The sequence below is a fragment of the Dipteris shenzhenensis genome, chromosome 17, assembly GCF_047967505.1.
Source record: "Dipteris shenzhenensis isolate YYH24624 ecotype China chromosome 17, Dip_SZ_1.0, whole genome shotgun sequence".
NCBI classification, from domain to species: Eukaryota; Viridiplantae; Streptophyta; class Polypodiopsida; order Gleicheniales; family Dipteridaceae; genus Dipteris; species Dipteris shenzhenensis.
The window spans coordinates 36,546,275-36,568,428 of NC_141612.1; the positions used below are offsets into that span (position 1 = coordinate 36,546,275).

General features: G+C 44.8%; 1 protein-coding gene across 4 annotated transcripts in view; it reads left to right on the forward strand.

Moving 5' to 3' along the window:
* LOC147892054 (ARM repeat superfamily protein) overlaps nucleotides 1-22,154 on the forward strand; it is a 248,375-nt gene that overhangs the window by 198,842 nt on the left and 27,379 nt on the right. For 3 of the 4 annotated variants that reach the window (XM_087388218.1, XM_087388216.1, XM_087388219.1), the window contains exons 46-48: nucleotides 168-263; nucleotides 9,791-9,862; nucleotides 10,092-10,177. In XM_087388218.1, coding sequence (XP_087244344.1) covers nucleotides 168-263; nucleotides 9,791-9,862; nucleotides 10,092-10,177 — 254 coding nt within the window. The remainder of the gene's footprint in view (nucleotides 1-167; nucleotides 264-9,790; nucleotides 9,863-10,091; nucleotides 10,178-22,154) is intronic. The other variant, XM_087388217.1, reaches the window with a different exon arrangement.

A 22,154-nucleotide genomic window follows, 5' to 3' on the forward strand; every position in this document is an offset into this window, starting at 1 on the left:
GATTTCAAGATCACTGCATAATTTTCTGTTTCCTGTACTGGATGTTGTTGTCTGAAATAACCATGTCTTTGTTTTCTTTGGCTATCTCAATATTTCATAGATAACAGAATTTTTCTTTGTACATTAAAAACCATCATCTATTGAAGTTCAAAACTGTGTGAATGCAGATACGGAAAGATGTGAATATACGAGCTGCATCCTTTGGAGCATTAGGAGTTCTCACCCACTTTGGACCAGTTCAGCATGAAGCATTCACAGAACAGGTGCTTGATGCTCTTATGCAGTTCTTATTCCATAATTTGATATTCATGCTATGTATGATGTTTCTCTATCTTTTTATTTGTAGAGCTATCATTTAATTGAAAATTTTACATGATCTCTACAAATTTTTAGCATATTGAGGGCTTCAGCCTGGTATGAGCAAGTAGGCATAGACTCAATCCATGAGATATGGATGCTCCTGCAAAATGCTCTCTAGCTGCCATGTACCCTCCTCCTCAGGTAGGTCTTTCCATTTGATGAGATACTCCACCATGGCTTTATTTCTAAGTACCTTGTCTCTATAGCCCAAGATCTTTTCTGGAATATACTCAATTTGACCTGATTCATCCATGGGAGGCAAATCTGCTGCAACTGGAATGGTTGGGCCCACATATTTCTTGAGTAGAAAGAAAGAAAGAAATTTTATTACAGTCTTTTCGGAAGACCAATGGGTCTGTGAGACTGAAAGAAAACCTGATACAAATCACAGTAAGGGTGGAGCTACTGAAACGAGCATCATCACCCATGCTGAATCCTAAGTCTGATCATACATAATCAAATCAAATACATCTGGATGTAACAATGAAAAGAAAAGGACTGGAGTGGAGCGGAATCCTCCGTATGTCAAGTCGCCCTAGCTGGTGCATAGCCGGTGATGGGATGTTGGTGCCTGTCAAGGGGTGTTGTACCTCTCGGTCTCGTGGACGAGGCTCGATGCAAGACCAGAGCCACAGTGACTCCCATGGGACGTATCTCGGGTCTAAACAATGACGGGAGGTCCCCCAGAGTGATCTGTGTATCCCCTCGATGTCTTGTGTGTCGTGCTGCGGTCGTCGGGTCGAGGTCTCTGTCACGCCTACGGCTAGAGACTGGACGATCAATGTCACTCGATGGGAAGAACTCTGTGATCCTGCTCTGAGAGGTGTCTGATGATGTGGCCAAGCCCCATCGCCTAATTAAGTACTCTCTGTGTCGGACCCCCTCGTGAATGAAGGCCGCGAGGCATCTCTGATTTGGGTAGGCGAGGAATCTGGAAAGGAGCCCGGAGCTGTCTCTGAAGAGGTAGTGGTAGCGACCTCGGATCTCGTAGTACATTGGGCACCTGAAAATAAAATGCTCCTCCGACTCAACCTCCTGACAGTCGCACAATATGCATAAGTGATGCTCCCTAGGCTCCCTTATATAGAGAGAAGAGGAAGGTGTCCTAGATCATAGGCACCTCCCCTACATCAGTGGCAATCAGCCCCTACATCATAGGAACTGGCTAAATAAAAGGAACCTCCCAGGTGGGGGCTTTGCACTTACATCATCACTTATGTCATGGTCTAGACACCTCATAGCACTAGGTACACACACACACACACACACACGTGACTCCCCTAGATGCACACATGCACCTTAGAACAAGCCCTTGATCACATTTATCCCAACACTCACCTCTTTCTTCAAGAGTCTTCTAAGTTGTTTAGCAGTGACCAACTGTAATTTCTGAGGATGAATTCCGAATAAACAAACTTCCTTAGCCCCATCTTGGAAAGTCATGGTCATCCCTTTGAGATCCATGTTGAACTTACCTAGTGTTCCAAGCCAATCCACAGTACAAGGGTATTCTGAAGAGAGCTTAATATCCACATCTTTGCAAATCCTTTGGCTGGGAGTGTAGGCTCGATCAGCCACTTCCACCTTCAAGCTGTGAGGTAGTTCACCACTTGGGAGCTTAAATGATTGAATAGACCTGGAATTTATGAAGCTGTGAGTACTTCCTGTGTCCACAAGTACATAGACATCTCTGCCCTTAACTTGCCCTTTGACTCTAAAAGTAGTAGGTCCACTTATCCCACTTAGAGCATTGCTGGAAATGACGTATAATTCTAACTGAGTATCCCATGCCACTTCTTCATCACTAACAATTCCATTTCCTTCAGCTTCTCTGCTGGGTTCACGGCAAGCAAAAGGATCCTCATTATGATATGACTTGTGCCATTCCTTGCTGTAGTTACATCTGAAATGGACTGAGCAGCAAATGGTAGTAAATTCTATGTCCTAGAGCTGTCCATGGCTCTCAACTCACCAAGATTGAGACCCCTAGGATTGAAGACAAAGTTCTCATCCTCTATCTCATCATCTCTTGGAGTTTCTTGACCACAATCATGGTACTCTTCAGGCTCCTCATACTCCTCAGATTCTGAAACCTCAATGATCATGCTCAGCTTACCTGAGGCTGACCTAGCCTTGCATGATTTGTTGTGATCAACACTCCAATTTTCTCCACACCTAAAGCATAGTCACTTCTTTCTCCTCTCATCCATTAGTGATTGGGGAAACCGTGTTTGAACCTCCCTCCAGCCCTTGTCAAGGTCTAGATATCTTCCATCAGCTTTGGACTCTTTGGCAACAGGAGTAGTCTTTCAAGCATTGAGGGTAGGATATTTGGGAGTTGTTCTACTTGGTACACCATAAGCTGAGGCTGATTGAGAAGGCTTATACCCCATTTTAGGTTTCTATTCACCCATAGACTTCCTCACACCATAATCCGTTGTACTTTGCTTCTGGAAAGTACCTATCCCAATGACCTTCTCCCTTGGATTATACTTGGGCTCATACAATTCAGCCAGTTGCATGGCTTCATAATGACTTTGGTCTTGAGGCCATCACGTCAGAAGAAATAGAGGATTGAAGCCCATGAATAAACCTAATCATTCTCTGTTTTTCATCTCTCTCTCTCACAAACAGGGAAAGCTTCCATTTTGAACCAAATCATACCATTGACACAAGTATTGATTTACAACCAAAGGAGAGAGAAAGGTGACAACCATTTCCTGTTTGAACTCCTCCCATGTGGCCATAGGTAGTCTAAGGCCCCCTTCCACTTCTTGTAAGTAGTGCCTCCACCATGTGTGGGCATAGTCCTCTAAATGTAGGACTGCAAATTGAAGTTTGGCAGCATCAGTTCTAGGGCTCAACTTGAAGTAATCTTCCAACTTGCTTAACCACTCATAAAGCTCATCTGGTGAGTTGGACTCTCCCTTAAATTTCTGCAGCACTCTTTTGTCCTTGTAGTCCTTGCCCATACTAGAACCTTGCTCTATTTCTTTTTGAATATCAACCTGAGTGGACTTCACAAACTGAGTGAAAGACATAGCCTCTTCAACATCTGAATCTAACTGATTATAAGCCATCAGCTGTTGTGTCAAAATTTCACCTCTCTTAAGTGACACTTGGTACACTTTGGATGAACTGGTTCCACCTTCTGGAATTGGCACATGAGCTGGACTTGTTTCTGTAGTACCTGACAGATTTGCATTCCATGGGGGCACATGATAGGAAGGTGGTTGTGGACGAGATCTTCTAGACTCTGCCATAAATCTGCCTTTTCCTGAGTTCAAACCACCCTGATTTGGTTCCATAACCTTCTTGGGAACATCCTCCCTTAGGATTTCCTTCCCTCTAGGTTCAGCTTTATTCCTCACTTGATTCACATCACTCCTCATATTTCTTAGCTTTGTGAAAGCATAGTCAAACTTAGTCTTGGATTCTCTTTCCACATCATCAAATTTCTGCTCCAGCATTAAATTGAGCTGCCCAACTTGACCAAATAGATTTTGCTGCTTATCCATAAGATGCTGCATCATTTTATTTTGCTTCTCCATAATACTTTGCTGTTGCTGCTCCAGGCCTGGAAAGAGGAGACTTGAGAGGTGATTGGGAGGTAGGCCTTCTTGCCAATCCCTCATCTTCTGGATCTTGCTCACTAATATGGACTTCATCCCCAAGTTCCAGGGCTCCAACTTGCTCTTCTGCCTGGCTCATTAACTGAGCTTCATCATACTCCATATCAGATCTTAGATCTTGAGATATTTTCCCCCTACTGGAATTAGATGCAAATTTCTTTGGTGCCATAAGATTTCTTTTGCTAGGCAAGATAGAATAGAGTAGATTGGCCTGCAAAATCAGAAAGCCCCAAAAATTTTTCAAAGTATCTGATGGGATAGTAGAACTACGTCACCTGTAAGCTGAATTTCGAGCAGATTTCAAGATAAACGATCTTCAATGGACTCCAAATTTAGTTCATGTGCTCCACAGGCTGAGGTGACTCCTTGGAAGGAGAGGTATCACTATATGCAGCAGGGAAACCCTAATTCGAAGCAGAAATGGAGGTACAGTCAGTCGAAAACGCTGATAACTCCCCCACTTGGACTTACCAAAATTTAGAAGCAATCCTGTAGAGACTAGGTCGACCAGCTTGATGCAAGAAGCCCCAAATTCTGAGCAGTACTTGGCTAGATCAATTTAGGTCAAATTCACCTGCGCCAGTCAGATTTTCGAGCAATTTGTGGGTCAGACCTGCACCATTTTGTGTTTCATGCACATAGAAGTGATCAGGGAAGCAAGGGCTATCCAGTTATGCTAAAAGCCCCAAATTATGAGCACTATGAAATTTAGGGTCTCTGCACAGTCCGACATGTGGCAGCAGCTGACTGGGACACCTGACCATGACCAATTGTTGCACAGAAGTAGGGATAGGCCTCAAGATGCCATGCTCCAAGTTTCAGCAAGTTTGGACATGATTTACCCCACAATTTTCCATGAAAAGTGCTCTGATACCAAATTTAACAAGGGCAACTACTAGACTACTAAACTGTCATTTAAACTAGTAAAAAGAACAGAAAAGGTAGAGGGGTAGGGTTAGAGACACTCTCACATGAGAGGGCATGGACTTGCAGCTCCATGGGCTGGCTAGCCATTGCTAGGAGGTCCTCTTGGGATTGAATCAATCACCAAAGGGAGTAGACTCCAATTTGTATTATGATCAAAAGGTACTTGGAAGTACAGCTGAAGCCCCTTTTTATATTATGGGAAAGTGGGCCAGCAACACTAAATGCTAATGGGATAACTCCCAAGGGCTGCCACGTGGCATTACATGATTTAAAGTAGCATTTACAAAAGGACATAGTAGTTTCCTACTAAAATAGAGCTAACTGCTAAGCTGGAAGTAACTACTGTTACACTCATCAGCGCCCCTTCCCCTTCCCTGAGCCCTTCTTCTTGTCAGCCCTTCCCGTCCTTCTTCTTAAAACATTTCTTTCAGCCCCTCTTAGCTTTGATTCCTACTCAGTCAATCCTCAATAGTTGTTTTTTCAAAAGACGATTTGCAGTAGCTCAGAAAGGATGTAGAGCTTGAAAGCTCCACTTTTCTCTTTGCTCGCATCCATGGGTCCCACCCTTCCAGATCACAAGCCAGGGATTGGATGCTTTTGGCCTAACTGAAAGACCTCGCTCCTCACCTCTCATATGTACACTTATTGGGACGAGGCTTCTTTCAGGTGGTTTTTGATTCTCTTGAGACCACGCTCCGGTGCTCAAGCCTAACCCCTTGGTGGTAGCCTCCTGGAGAATTTCTCTTTCAGCCTTCACCTTGGGTTTTGATCCTTGATGGTCTTCTTCGATTACGGTAAGAGATATTTATTTTTTGGTTGCGACTGAGGCTACCGCTTCATCAATTATAGTTCACAAGGGGCCATCTGATGCTTCAGCTCCTGCTAGAGACACCTCAGTCCCAACCTTGGACTAGTAATCGCCCTCATGCAGACATCCAGGCTCCTAGCTGTTTATCCAAGCAACCCCCTTACTCTGTTGCACCTCGGGTTTCCTCAGAAAAGAGGGCTTCCTCGAGTGTGGGGATTCTTCACACTCTAGTGTCAAGTCTAGTACATAGGACTGTTTTTTGGTCTTGGTAGATATGGCAAAGATTAGGGAGGAGTTGGTGCCCTTTACATTTGGCAATGATGTTATTGGATTTCAGGACCATGAGAGTAGTGATGGATTGGTTGTTGTGTCTCCCCATAAGACTCTCCTCCTTTGACTACGTAGATTGGAATGCTAGAAAAAAACAAATTTGGAGCCTGTAGTGGGGATACCTGCTCAAAGAGCACAGTAGGAGACCTTTGGCATACACTCCCCATGCTGACTCACTTCTGAAGATAACTCCGTAGATTCTAATAGAAAAGACAATTTCCATGTTCTTTCGGCTCTTCTAGTGTGGTGAACTCCAAATCAAGATGTGTACTAGGAGGCATGACATTCTCATTCGCCAGTAGTTGGCAGCCTTGCAAAGGGAAGAGCAGAAAGAGCCTACAGATGCTTCGATTTAGTAGATATTGCTATAGATCAAAGTTTCATGCACGTGAGTCATTTTAGACTCAGATGAGAGGAAGAGTCAATAAATATTTTTTCACTTCTCTTGGCCCCAGACATAGTAGAAAAAGTGTCTCGTAGCTTATTGACTCAGACATGGTTTTGTAGATAGATCCTGATGCCATCATATGCGTAGCTACAGATTTTAGTGCATTCCTTCTCACAACATATTAGGACACATAGGCTAGAGATGCTGCCATATATGCTATGTTGGTGAAACCAAATATGTGGGTCTCACTTGAGCACCGTTTATCAACAAAGTTCAGGACTCTGCTTCTTGCCCTCATAAGGGTAAGTGCTCGGAATCGGATGAGCTTACTCCATTGCTATGATTGGAGATCACATTCTCTCAACCTTGTAGGGTGTTTGGGACTCTAGAGAGATATCGGACTCACTTACAGACGGTCTTATTCATCTTATTCCAAAGACGGGTAGCATATATTTAGTGTCTCAGTGGAGGCCTATTACTCTTTTGGGCACTTGCTATAAAATCCTAGCTTCCCAGTCCATACTTCCATAACTTATTCATGATACGCAGACGGGCTTCGTGTATGGCAGAAGCATTTTTTACTATATCTTCTCATTTTGGAAAGCTTTTGAGTGGGCTATGCAGAGCGGTGAGAGCCTAGCCATTCTACTCCTGGATTTTGAAAAAGCTTATGATAGAGTAGAGTAGAGCTTTCGAAAGGGCACCCTTCGTCGCTTTTGATTTACAAATGCTTGGATTGGACAGGTTTTCTCCTTATACAGATTAGCCCTCAGCAGGTGCTTATTGTTGATTTACAGATGCTTGGATTAGAGGGGTTTTCTCCTTATACAGATTAGCCCTCAGCAAGTGCTTATTAGCGGGACCAAGGGAGAGAGTTTCTCGATTTCTAGATCTGTCTGCCAGGGATGCCGTCTTGCTCCTTTTCTCTTTTTGTTCGTGGTGGCAGAAGCTATGAGTATCTACATTAGATCTCAAGCTGATATTTATGGGCTGAGACCTTCCCTCAGACAAGAAGAAGAGCTTCTATATAGTGTGCTGACAGATGATACTAGTGTTTTTTCGGATGCCATGCCACAAATGCTGACTTCATTTTGGATAGCCTTGGATTTATTTTGCTGCTGCGGGGGCACACATCAATTGGCATAAATACAATGGCTTTTGGATCAACGATGAGGACACCCCGAATCAGGGGAAGGACATAGGTTTCACTTGGATTCAGAGGGGTGTTCCCGTCAGGTATTTGCAGTGCCAGGTTGGTATGGGTATCTCTCCTTCACAACAATTTTCTCCTGTGTTGGAGAGTATAAGGAGAAAGATCCGCTTTAGAGTTCAGCCAAGCTCGACCTTGCCTCTAGAGTAGTGGTGGTTAAACAGGCTTGGTTTGTATGTTCTCGCTAGTGACGTTTCAGAGATTGTCACTCAGCTCAAGAGAACTTTCTTTGAAGTGGATTGATGGCACGACAGATGTTATAGCGAGGGTGGCTTGGGAGACCTTGATTCTCCCCACACGGGAAGGGGATCTCAACATCATAGATCCATATTTGAAGTGCAGGGCCTTGCTTTGCAAGATGTTGGTGAGGGGACTTCTGCCTAGACAAGAGCCTTGGAAGGACCTCTTTATTCGTAGCATACAGTCTTGTACACCTCCTTCGGGAGGAGAGTGGATGGATAGTACCAGATGGATTTCTAATTCAGTTCACCTCAGGTCTCCTTCTTTCCCTCTTATGGCTACTATCCTAAGGCTTGGGCCAATTTCAGGAGTACACTTTAGAGAGTTACCCCTTCCTCTCACGAAGAGATCAAAGGCAACTGTGATGTGGAATACTTGATGAGCATGGCAGACCACGTGTTATCTCTCACTACATGCAGTGCTCTAGGTAGGAAAGGGGCCTTGCCTCTACTGTAGGATCCTGGAAATCCTTCAAAAAGCAGGCTTAGTTAGTTAGCAATCTCAAAGGGAGTGCATGTAGAATTGAGCAGACTGATGTAGCCATTCCAGATGATATGTCGGTTTCATGTTCCACTTGGATGGATCATGGGAGCTTTCACTAGAGCGAGCATTCCTATATAGGCTATTTTTTTTCATGGTGCAAATGAGGATGCTCTGGTTTTTGAGGTTCTTGCAGGAGGTAGGCTGTCTAGATCAACGGGGATGATGTTTCAGCCTGTCAGGGTTGTTGGTCTTGTGGATCATGGTTCAGACTCAGAGTGGTACTTAGACCCAATTACCGTGGATGCATGGAGATTGTGGCTTTATAGTGGTGTTTCTATAAAGTTATTGCAATGGGTTGTAGGGGAATGGGAGTGGATCGATGAAGGGTACCAAGAGAAGAGCCCTCCCCTTCTTTCGTTACACTGTTAGCAATACTAGGAGATTTCAGCTGAGTTGTAGAGGTTGGAGGCCGTCTAGAGCTCCCTATTGGGAGGGGTTTGAGATTTCAGCTGACCTGTAGAAGAACTGTAGGAAGAGACTCTAGAACTTCCACAAGATAAGAAAATTCAGTCTTTTCTTTTGGCTTTCTACTCATGGTGGGATTGTAGTAAACCTGTGGAGATCCTAGTTCGGAGCCGACCCCACTTGTCCTCGTTGCCTTTCTGCTGTGGAGTTAGTTCAGCATTGCTTATGGGATTGCAGACATGCGAGGATTATTTGGAGGGGGATAGCCAGGATCTTCAGTACTTTTGTCCATTCCCCCTTCTTTATGACTTGGGTTCTCTCTTTCAGAACCTTGGGACTTTTAAGAGAGACATAGGGCTTTATCGATTCGATGCCACTTAGTTGAGCCGTGCTCTCTAGATGAGGTTCTCGACTTTCCTTTTAGAGCTGTGCATGCCTCTATGGATACTTCTTGGGAGTTACTGGCGAGCATTCCAGCGTGACATATTTGGAGAGCCAGATGCACAAAGGCTTTGGACGGGAACCAGGTTCACCCTTCTCACACTTTGGCCAGTATATAGACAGACACTATACATACATTGATGGCCATCTGGGCGAACATGCAGGGATCCTCTTGAGCAGCTTTTGTTAAAAGGGCTGTGTTTTTTAGAGAATGGAAAGGTTCCCCCTTCTATGAGTCTACTATAGGGTTGAGATGGCATTTTCAGCCTCAACCTTAGTTGCTTTCCACCTCTTTTTGAGGGGTTTTTTCTCATGCATTGCATGATGTATTTCCACTTTGTGCTTGCTCTCGAGGATTTTGTTCGTACTTAATGGAAGTCTTTACTTTGCCCAAAAAAAAAATCGTTGGGCTTAGCCGAGTGAATATATTTGTAGCTTTTGAATTGCTAAGTTGACATTGATTGGTTTTCTCTAGAGCTTTCAAACATATATTTTGTTTGTGGCAGATTCAGGTCACGTTACCTAGAGTCATTTTTCATGTGCGTGATGAGGCGTCAGTAGTTCGTCAAAATTGCAAGGTAAAGTGATAATCAGTTATTTTGTCTAGTCTACTATATTCAAATGTGTAAGTAAACCATGGTCCGCTGTCTTCATTACTTTAGATAGATATTGCAATGCTTCGTTTGTTCTAAGGATCAACCATACTAGCACTCTTGATGGGATGCCATCAGGTTTGCGTCCATTTTTTCCTTTTTCTTTTTTGTTTTTTTTCATCCTATGAATGAAAGTATTGAGGTCGTTTTGCAGACTACCTTGCAAAGTATGCTCTATTATTTGGGTATGGAAGCAGCAGTTTCACTCACCAACTCGCGTGCTTTCAACTCGGATCATAGGTATTTCAAATGCCTTTTATAGTGTGCTTGAAAATCATATTTTAATATTTTCCCTCTAGCATGTGTATACACAAATGCGCATATTGTAAGCCGTGCTTGCAAGTCACCTAAGTAAAACGATTACCCACATTGATACAAATTCTTGGATGCTATGTCTTAGTGAATTCATTTTTGTGTAAATGGGGAGAAGAAAGTCCAAAATGGGCACAGTAGAACAAAAGGTTGCAATTCATTGTTTGCAAATTCAAGGGCATTGTAGGCTTATTTTAGTGGACTATATGTGAAGGATGTAAATCATGCATGTCCACGATTGTTATCTCGATGGATGTTTTGTTGGTGAAAGACATAGTTATACATTCATTCTAGAATTGTTGTGTAACCCTTCGACAAGCACGGAACTGAGCCTACTTAACATGGTAATCGCTTGGATTTGACTAAATGGAACTTGTGATGTGAACTCTTTACCATTAACTTAGTCACCGTGGATGATGTGACTATAGTGAGACCATGGGAGAGAGATCCATAGATGCCCCCCTCAATGGGAGGTGATGGTGAAAAAGGACATCATCTTTTCTTCGACAAACCTCCAAGGTGTTAGTGTGTATTCAGTTACACGTGGGGATCTCAGTAAGTGATTGGTGGGCTAGAGGCAAATGGGTATTTGGAAGCAACATGTATCCTATACTACTAGAGTACTAGAAATATGGAGTTATCTTCCTAGGGGAATTTACCAATATGCACTTCCCTTTGCCACATGCCATTCTAGCTGAGAGAGGAATACCACAAAGAGGAGCCAAAGTCTCTAATCCGATCCAAAGCGTTGCTCTTGTCTACCATGAGACAACAACCTTAACCTTACAATGACAACCAATCACCCATGAGATTGGTTGGATTTACAAAGTCATGTAAGTGGTAGAGTCTCAGATGCTTTCTATAGATTATTTGAAAGTGTCTTCTTGTGGGGAATGGTTTGGCCCCATGCGTGTGGCATAACTGTGTGGAATGGTCTCCACATGATGGATTTCCAAACCATGCATGTGGCATAACTGTGTGGAATGGTCTCCACATGATGGATTTTAGATTTGGGATCAATCACAAGGTTGAGGTGGTTGGATAAAAGTCTACTCTATCATGTCAATTCTAAGATGTAGCCAATTCCCCATATAAGGGACCTAAAAATGCCCATCTCTCTCTCGGTCACGAGAGCAGACTTGCTGCAGCTTCATACGTATCGCACTTGGGTTTATCCCACGCAGCTTCCGGTGAAGATGGCCACATATCGTGACCACTTCCTTCGGATCTCAGAGGATGGATTTGTCATCCCACCAGGCTATACAGGTACCCACATGTCCCACTCACTGAGGATTGCCCTCGGCCAGCTTAGAGTCTCTTCGCATCAGCTCGAGATAGAGGCTGGTAGGATGCGACGCATGGAGGATGGACGGCGACCAGGCCGAGAGACCAGGATCTGCCCTTGTTGCACCATGGGAGAGGTGGAGTCAGAGGAGCACTTCATTTGCAGATGCCCGCTATATTATGAGATCAGAGGTAGATTCCACTGTCTCTTCACGGATGGCTTTGGACCTCTCTCACGAGTGATGGACTACGAGGATCAGCATTGCCTAGCCCTTTATGTCAGGGAGGCCACTATGCTTCGGCGAGACTACCTCAGAGAGCACAGACCGGAGCGTGATAGAGCCCAGCCTCATAGAGCTCAGACACACGCCATACCAGAGGACAGAGACCAGGAGGAGCACGAGGACGGCAGAGCCCACACAGGACACATGCCTCCACCATGTGGATGTACATATGAGATGGTTTGTAGACGCCGCAGGATCTTGTTACATAGGGGACGTACTCGCCGCTTCATCTCCAGACGATCCAGGATGATGGCAGCATTTCGGAGGAGACTTACTCATGGAGATCTCGCCCCACCAGCCGCTCACCTTACCTTTGCCCAGATTTGTACTCTCATAGCAGGAGGCAGAGTCGATGGACAGGATTTCCAGTATTATTTTGGTTCTCAGACTCATTGACACCTGCACTTGTATCTTTGCATTGGCATATTGTGCTCATCCCCCCCATTTTGCATCCGGGGGCGGTTTCCGTGCATCTAGTTTACTCTGTATTTAGGCTCAGATTTGACATTATGTACTTTCACTAGCATTATATTGCGTAGCACTTAGATGATATTCGACGATGCCTCTTCTTTGGGGCACGTTGATTTTGTGCTATCTTGTATGCAGAGTTCTTGATGTCCCATGGGCCCATTTTGGCCTCTAGTGGACAATAATACACTTTCTTTCTTCTTTCTTTCTCATTCCCAAAAGCCAATTGGCTGCCCATCGCTCAATTTTGAGTTTTAAAAAAGTTTGATTGTACTCTAGGGATGAACGTATCAAACTAGACCTGATTTCCTCTTGGAGTAAAGGAAATCTGATAAGGGGTGAATGAGTCAAGGTCCTCTTACACATCACCTCTTAGAAGAGGTTACCAATGGTTGAGTGGCCAAGGAGTCACCCATCTTGAAGTAGATATTATTGGTGCAATACTAGGGATGTGATCAGAAGCATGCTTCAATCATCTCTTTATCTCTAACTTGCCTATTGTTAACGCATAGAGAGGGCTTTGCCAAAAGTACCCATCTCTAACACTAGTGAGCTATTTATGGTCAAGGTCTTTATGTAGAAAAAGAAGTCGCTACATAAGAGGGAAAGCAAAGGTCTCATGATTCATAAGGATTTGAGTAGAAGAGAGTCATCAATTGTACCCTGGAAATTGGGAGTAGGACATCTTTTTCGGATGTTCGGGTATAAGAAGGTTATAGTTAGAAAGGCCTCCCTCACAATGACTCCAGTCACTGTCACCGAGACATGAAATTCTAGACCTTAGGGTAATTTACAATGAACACCATGGCCTTTTGATGAATGAAATGTTAAAAGGCAGGTTCAGTATAATTAATTCCATGGGCCAAGGCAAGTTATTGAAGGGCATAGAGAGGGGTAAATTTTTTTTTTTTCTTGCAAGGCAAGTTACTTCCATTAAAGCAAGGCTATTTTTGGAGGTTACTCGCCAAGCAAGTTACTTATATTAAAGCAATACTATTTTTGGATTAATGCAAAAAGCAAGTCTATAGACACCTATAAATCAACGGGCAGCTCTCTCAGAGACCGGTCAATCAGTTTAGTGCTTGGCCACAGAGTTTGAGGTTATCAGTTGCCTATCAGGTTCCAAGGAGTCGTCAAGCAAGAACAGGTTGCCGCCTAGTATCTGAAGGTGCAGCCATGCCATCTTGTGACATCAAAAGGTTGCTATCTGTTGTCTGGAAGCCCCTCCCATTATATTCTGGCTGCTGCCTGCAATCCCAGAGATTTCCGGCTATCTTTCTCAAGTGCCAGATGTGTCACATATCACTTAGGGTTTGCTGCCTTTACTCCAGAAGGCTGCCGCCCATCAAGGTCTTGTTATCTGAGATTGCTGCTGAAACCGGCCTCTAATCACTCAGAGGGCAGTGGAACTAAACCTTTAATCACTTCAGCACTTATTTACAGCTCAGAAAGCATATATCACAACCATTAACCATTGCATGATCACCATTTGGCATTTACCCATTTGTTCACAAAAAAAACCACTGAAAAAGGGATGGAGGCTAGAATGCCCCTGCTCAACAGACATAGACAAGTGCACCCGATTGGCCCCAAACACCGTGGCGCCCCTTTCGGTATTTCTTTATATTTCACAGTGAAATGATTACAAGTTGCATCTGGGAGACCTTCCCTGCAACTGAGCACGCAGCCCCAATTCACTAAGCCTTCGCAAGGTTTTCAAGCATATAACACCATCACATAAGTGCACTTAACCCGTAGGCTCAACCCAAAGGCATTCTCTTTTTCGAGTGCAATTCCATTGGCTGTCCAGATGCAATCACACTGCACCCCAGCTGCACTCTCTTTGAGTGGTTTCCAGATGGCATTCACAAAGCTTTTCAAAGCTCCAAAATAAAATCAGCAAAGTACCCAACCAAAGAATGACTCATATAGCACTGCCTGGGCACCTGTGAGCCAAGAAAGAGACGGCACACGAGGCCAACCAATAACTTATGGCAAAAAGACATTGCAGTAGCAAAATCACAACTCACCAAGCCCTGAAGACTCGAACCAAGTCCTCAATCGCCAAGAGGACATAGTAGCCAATGCCCAATTGCATTCTCAGCCAAAGAGGAGTGCAAAGGCACGAAGAAAGAGCATTTACAAGAGCCGACCAGCAAGAATTCCACTGAAAAATGCGAAAAGAAGCACTTCTGTCGCGAAGAAGTGGGAGTTCTTGGGCTTAAAAGAAGCGTGCTTCAGAGAGGAATGCATTGAGAAGGTTTTGGAGAAGTTTCATCGCCGGAAAGTCCTCCAAAACTGAGAAAAACCAGTCAACCAGCGCGTCGGACCACTCGAAATTCAACAGAAAGCTGTAGCTTTGCAAGAGGAGAGGCCCAGGAGGCGGTAGAAGAAAAAAGGTCCAGAAAAAGCCACTTTTGCAAATTCGACCAGCAAAAGAAGTGCTCAGCTCTGCCCGTTCTACCAAACGCACGGAGGGAAAAGCATATCACTACGAAGGGGAGGCAGAGGGGAAGCCATCGGGCCAAACGGAAGTCGAGGAATCCAAACGGGTGAGGAGTTATGAAGAAAAACGGAATTCAGCTGAAGGAGGCTGAAAAACTAGTCCAAAATCTCAACAAAGGGAGAAGATGAGAGAGAAAACCACACATGTGAAGTTTAGAAGGCCCAGGAAGGTCCAGGAATGGCAAAGGAGCATGTAGAAGGCACTAGAGCCACCTGGAACTCTAGGGGGGCCACTGAAGGTACATGGCGCTCTAGGGGGCCCATTAAAAATGCCACATCATCATTTCCCAACAACCACTCTTTTAATTCCTTGGAATGCCTTTGGGCCTAGGGATTAATTACGCTTATGTGCTAGGCACCATGCCGCATTTAATTACACATTATTAAGCCCACGCTTGGACTTTTAAAACCAAAGTTGTCACGGTCTTGTAGTTCATTAAAGTACCTAGAATTTCACGCCCCCGTGACAGCTGCCTATCAGTTGGGGGCAGCAGAAGTGACATCTGATCATCAAGGATTGCCATCCTGCCATCAGAGATTGTTATCTTGTTATTAGAGGGTGCCATCTTGCATCTAAGGCTGTTGCCTTATTTCTGGACTGCTATTCTTGAATCAGGGCGGCTTGCTATCTTGTTATCAGAGCTTGCCATCATGCTATCAACGGATGCCATCTTGTTATCAATGGGAGCCATCTTCCACATGGAGTGATTGCCTATCATCTAGAGGCTGTTGCCTTACATATGGAGGGATCACTTATCATCTGGGATCAAGGAAAGATTGCTGCCCATTAGTTTCTTGCATCCAAAGGCATCAGGTCAGCCATAAGGTTTGTCCTCTATTTGGTTTTGCATCTTCTAGTGTCTATGGTTGGTGAGAGGATTGCCAGGACAGATCGAGACAGTTCTCTCTTTTTCAAAGCCTTCTAGTCTCTTGCCTATTGCCTTCCTATAGATAACCCTTCAGTGTGCCAGAGATAGCCAGGGTTTGGTTATTCTGCTGGTCTCTTCCCTGCTAAGACTCTTTTAAAGCTACTAGGACAGATTTGGTTGGTTTCTATCCTGCCAAGTCTCCTTTGGAGCTTGCAGGTTAGAATTGAACAGCCAGATACTTGCTGGAATTGGCCATGAATTTGGCACTGAACAAATTTACCATGTCCAGGTTAATTGTTGGAATGTAGTAAAATAGAAGGTATGCTAGGTAGCTACAATGGCAGAGAGCCATGGATTGTGTATTTGACTATTTGATATTTATATAAAGATGAGCACTCACACATGCTAGGTCCTAGGAGGTAGGAATGGATAGGATGCATGGGTGCATATGAATGGTAGGAATTCAGGAATGATAGGCTAAGAGTATTGAAATGGGGTACGTGGGTCTTCGATTTTGAAAGGGCAGTACCCTTTCACGTCTCGCATTTATTTTCCCTTCCCTTGCATTCTCTCAATCCCTCTCAATTCTCAATGTTCCTTTGCAATTACAGGAGTCCATAGCAAAAGTACATGTGTCCCACACACATGGGCACTCTCCCCCATTGGAGGGCCATTGCAGCTTCATAATTGCTCGATTCTTTTGAAAGAGTAAGATGATTTGAGAGAGATCGGGAGAGTTCCTGAGATTTTTGAAAGAAAATCTTGTCTTTGAAACCATTGTGAGAGATTTAGAGAGATTTTCTATTTGGAGAGCCTTTGTGAGATGAGAGATGGAGTCCCTTGGTTGCTGGTTGTTGGACGTGGATGGTACCTCGGGCACATTCGTTAGTCGCCTAGTCGTTGTAGAGTTGGAGAGGTAGCTTGGAGGACCTTGGAGGAGCCGTCCAGAGGACCAAGATGCAGTTTTGTGTGCTTGCTTGTGGTAGGAGTCAGCCAAGTCGCTTAGGTTGTAGGAGGCAGATTTGCAAAAGGTGTTGCAGGTTCCCTTTGTTGGAGCTGCCATGTCTTTCATCGCTCGTTGATGGACCGCCGGGTAGGAGATATGGAAGATGCCTGTGTTGGAGTCCACTTGGAGAGGCTGTAGTGGATGGAGCTCGTTGTAGATAGTGGAAGCTCCTTAGAAACTTAGAAGATGAAGACTCCTAGCGAAGCTTATAATCTGTGGCAAGCCAGTGCTAGCTCAGGGACCTCTACACATCCACGTCCAGCCCCGCTCACGAACCAGAGCTCTCGGCTTGCCAGTGCCATCGCCTACACGACTTTTTCAACAACCGCTATGAGTAGCTTGAATGGTTGGCAGACAAGCTTCGATGGCCAACTATACGAGCTCCAGCAACTAAGCACGGCTCCTCCAACTACAAAGGCCACAATGAGTAGTGACCTCCATGGGCCTAGCCTTACCCACAGGCGCTTGTTTGCATCACGGGCAACCCACGAACAATCACTTCTGTGCCCAACAACCTCACCTCTCTAGTAGCTGTCTCCACACAACCGACTCCATCTGCTATCTGCAATGTTTTGCCACGACTAGGCGACTCCAAGTCTCACAAGACTCTCCTTCTCGATGGATGTCTAGACGACTTTCATAGTGCACCGACCATGAGCGAAGCCCATAAGGCGACCTCCACGCAGAGTCTAGGGAATCATGCCATTCCATCAATGGAATCTCGTTGATTCCATCGGCATCTCTGCATATTCTGTCACCTAAACATCACCTACCCATATCCACCGTGGGTTGGTTGGAACTTCGCCACGTGTCATTTTATCCACAAGGTTAAGGTTTGGTCAAGAGGTTGCCACGTGGCAGTAGGATTGCCACATTAGCACTGGCCCTCTGAGTGCCACGTCAGCAACCATGTCACAGCCACGCCACCTTGTCATGTCATCAAGTGCCACATCATCACTGTCACGTGTACTGCCAACTCATCATCTCCCACGTGGCACTGACCTTCTGTCAAGCACATAGTCTCTCTGCAGGCACACTGTGCTACATTGGCACAATCACCTCTTGTCTAACTAGCCTTTGGAACCCCAAAGGGTGGTAAACCACAACTATCTCTGATCACACCGTCAATTACAGCCACTTAGCACCCAACCTCAGATAGCATAAAAGAAAACACAGGTGAGGCTACAATGCCCCTGCTTAATGATCACACCACGACACCAATTGGACCCAAACACTTGGCACCCCTTGCGGTATTTCTTTATTCTTCTTTAGTGAAAAGTAACAACAAAATTACAACCAGGGCGCACCTTGAACTGATCTCACTGGCCCACACTAGGCACACACTGCATCAAACTGGCAAACTATGCATCGAGCAAGGCATAGGCATCCTCTGACCTCAACAACCTGGTCTCAACCTGGATTCACCCTCTGTAACTGAATGATTGCAACAGACCCAGGGAATCCCGTAGAGAATCTCAAATAGAGAATACTAGAAGTAAATCCCAAAGTGAAAACAAAAAGAAACTGCGCTGGAAATCCAGGATTGCGCGCCCATAGCACGGGCTGCAACCAAAAACACTTGCTCCTCACAAGAACAGGTCCCCGAGGTATCCAAAACCCTGCCAAAGACCTCAAAACAGAGTTTCACAGCCAGAAACCCTAGTTTGCAGCAAGAGAAACCAGCCTTGAGATGCGTGCAAGCATCGGATGCCCGCAACAGCCGTACAAGCTGTACGGCCTGTCCGTACACTCTGTACACAGCCCCCGCAGCCTGGAAAAAGTCCGTACAGTCTGTACGGACTGTTTGTCAGTCTGTACAGCCTAATAAATGCGCCGTACAGCAGCAGATCTGCACCAGGATGAGCTCCAGCATATCGCAGTAGAGGCTCCCTGACTCGGGCTGTGTGCAACAGGGCTGGATGACAAGAAAACAGAGAAAAACAGCCAACAGATAGCAACCAGCAACCTCTAGAAGGTTTGGCGCAGCAAGAGGAAGAAGAAGGAAGATGGCAAATTCTAGAATAAGCTCTAGAATTGGACGCCATCTGCCCTAAAGGGGGAGGAAAGATGCTAAAAGTGGAGTTGGTACGCTGCATGCCTGACAGGTGGCACATTAATGCCCCTAACCTCTTGTACCAAGGAAACGTTGGTTTCCTGGGGGCAACTTTTAAAGGCTCTAACCCCACTTACCAATGACAAACATTGGTACTGTCTAGGGGCAACTTTTTAATCCTTTTTAACCCCTCTTCCCACTTGAAACTTGGGAATCTGTCCGGGGGCAAACTTCCCAGCTCCGTCTCACCCCTCCGCGAGCAAACTTCCTAGCTGTCACACCCCTCCGTGAGGTCAAAGTGATGCCATGCCTTGATTCTAACAGTTAGGTCTAGCCAGTGTGTCCAGTTAGATGTTAATACTAGGGACTTTTAGGAACTCACCGCTCCTCTAGGCCAGTCCCCCATGGCCAAACTGGTTACAAACTTAGTCATAGCTTATTTGCTTACAAAATTCACGTCCCCATGACATAGCCTTCACTTGAAACAAAAAACATAATGGTTTGCTGCTCCAAATTACAACAAATAACAATGAAAGAGATAGGGCATGAATAACCCATCCAATGATATACAATGATATACAACTGGCCATGAACATATGGTCTAGGAGAGCACGTGAATCCATCCATAAGTCCAGGCATAACCAACTGGAGTGACTAGTACACTCATGATAAGAGTTCGTCAGCCAACACTTATTTGCTTCCCTTTTGTGCTTATACTGGCTTTTCTGGAGGGCTGATTTGACCTTCTGATAGGTAACATCCAGACTTTCCACAAACCTATCCGCTTCAAAAAAATTCTCCTTCGTATGCAAAATGGGTGGAACCTTGTGTTCCCTTGCCACAATTTCGAAGGGTGCTTTTCCCGTGGAAGAATGCACTGTATTGTTGTATGCAAACTCGACAACCGGCAAAAATTGCTCCCATTTTGATTGCTGATCTGAAACATAGCACTTAAGGAGATCTGGGGCAGTGGAATTCGCCTCTTCGGACTACCCATCTGACTCTGGATGAAAGGAGGACGAAAAATCCAGAGATGTACCCATGTTTTCGAAAATACCTCTCCAGAAAAGACTAGTCATCCTGGGATCTCTGTCACTGGCTATTGATTGAGGCGTCCCATGATGTTTGAACACATGTGACATAAAAAGTCTTGCCATTTGATCTGCTGTAATCTTTTTCCTGACTGCAATGAAATGGGCTTGCTTGCTGAATCTGCAAATTATAGTCCATATCCCATCATGTCCACTGGATGTACGAGGCAAATCAAATATGAAATCCATGGCAATACTCTGCCAGGGCCTATCTGGAATAGGCAAAGGATGCAACAGCCCCGCTAGCGGGGCTTTTGCCTATCATATTTCACTTTCTGGCAAGTGATACATGTCCAAACATACATCCTTTCTCAATGTAGGTCAATAAAAAGCCTCAATACCTCTATGTCCAGCGTATGGCGGAGCATGACTTTCTGTGAGAACCTTATGTCTAAGCTTCTTGGTGACACAAAGTCTCCCATGCATCATCATAAAACCATTCTTGAGGGCATAATGGTCATGCGTTTGCCCAGCAGCCACAAGCTGTTCATGTACCTATGAGAAATCAGCATCATCTGCATACTAATCTACCATGTCATCCAATTCATTGTAATATGAAATGGTCACCGCTGAAACTAAAGGCTTTTTAGACACTGCATCTGGATGTGGCCTCCTCGAAAGACCATCTGCTACCACATTTTTATTGCCCAACACATGCACAATCTGAAATTGAAACATAGAAAGAGAATTGGCCCTTCTCGGACAACTTCCTTTGGGTGAGGAAGTACCTCAAGGACTGATGGTCTGTCTGCACATAAAAATCAGCACCCAAAAGGTAGTGCTTCCATGTGATAAGTGCATGAATAACATGTGAGAATAGGGAGAGAGGGAGAGAGCAAGAGAGTGAGCTGAGAGCTGAAAGCTTAGTTGCAATAGAAGAGTGTAAGAGTGTACAACTGAAAGAGTGAGAGATAAGGTTTTGTCTTAGTGACAAAACCTTAGTAGTCACTAACCATAGTTAGTGGACTAACTGCGGTTAGGGGGAAAAACCTCTTAAAGAGGGAAAAGTGCCCCTAACTAGCTTATTAAATTACATTGGTCACTGCTGAATTATATCTATAACTCTAACACCCCCCTGCAGTGCCAATGTCATGTACAAGGCTGATTAATCACCAAATGGATATAAGTTCAGGTCACTGCGAAATGCCTCAAACTTTTCACGTGGTAATGCTTTGGTGAAAATATCTGCAACATTGTCATGTGTGGACACAAAGATCATATTGATCTCTCCTGCATGCAACTTCTCTCTGATGTAGTGATAGTGAACCTCAATGTGCTTCGTGCAAGCATGCAACACTGGATTCTTTGCCACTGCAATGGCACTCTGACTATCAGTGAGAATTGGAGAAGGACCCTCCAATGACAGATGAAGATCAACAAATAGACGTCGCAGCCAGACACATTCAACTGTTGCTGTGAAAGCTGGCCTGTACTCAGCTTCACATGATGAGGTAGCCAGTGTAGATTGTTTCTTGCTCAGCCAGGAAATGCAAGCTTTACCCAAAAAGAAACAATTGCCACTAGTGGACTGCCTAGCGTCATAATCACCAGCCCAATCTGAATCACTTTAGGCATGCATCTGCAAGTCAACCCCCCTGGGAAATAATAAGCCAAAAGACTTCGTGCCCTGCAAATAACGGAAGAGCGCTTAACTGCCTGCCAATGCATAGTTTTTGGGCTGTGCATATACCTGCTCACCTGAGATACTGCAAACTGAATATCAGGTCTAGTGTTGCAGAGATATATGAGGCATCCAACAGCCTGACTGTAAAATGTGGCATCAACTAATTCTCCTGCATCATGCATTGTGAGTTTCAGCCCCAGCTCCATAGGAGTGGCTATGGGCTTACAATCATGCATGTTAAATCTGTCCAAGAGTTTCTGCACATACTTGGACTGAGACATAACAGTGCCACGTCTCTCTTGAGAGAACTGGATCCCCAAATATTAGTGAAGCAGCCCCAAATCTGACATGTCAAAGTTGGTCTGCAAATCAGCTTTGAAATCTGCAACATTATCTTCATTGGACCCTGTGAGCAGTAAGTCATCGACATAAAGAAGGATGACTAAAATTTCCCCCCCATCCATCTTGATGTAGAGGGTGCTCTCAGTAGGACTATTGTGCAGTCCCTTGCTAGTCAAAAAGGCATGAATCTTGGCATACCATGCACGAGGGGCCTGTTTCAGCCCATACAAAGCTTTGTTTAGCTTGCATACCTGAAGTGCATTTGCTGTAATTTCAAAGCGTGGAGGTTGTTTGACATAAACCTCTTCCAACAAGTCTCCGTTTAGGAAGGTTGTTTTAATGTCCAACTGATGAACATTCCACTCAAAATGTGCAGCCA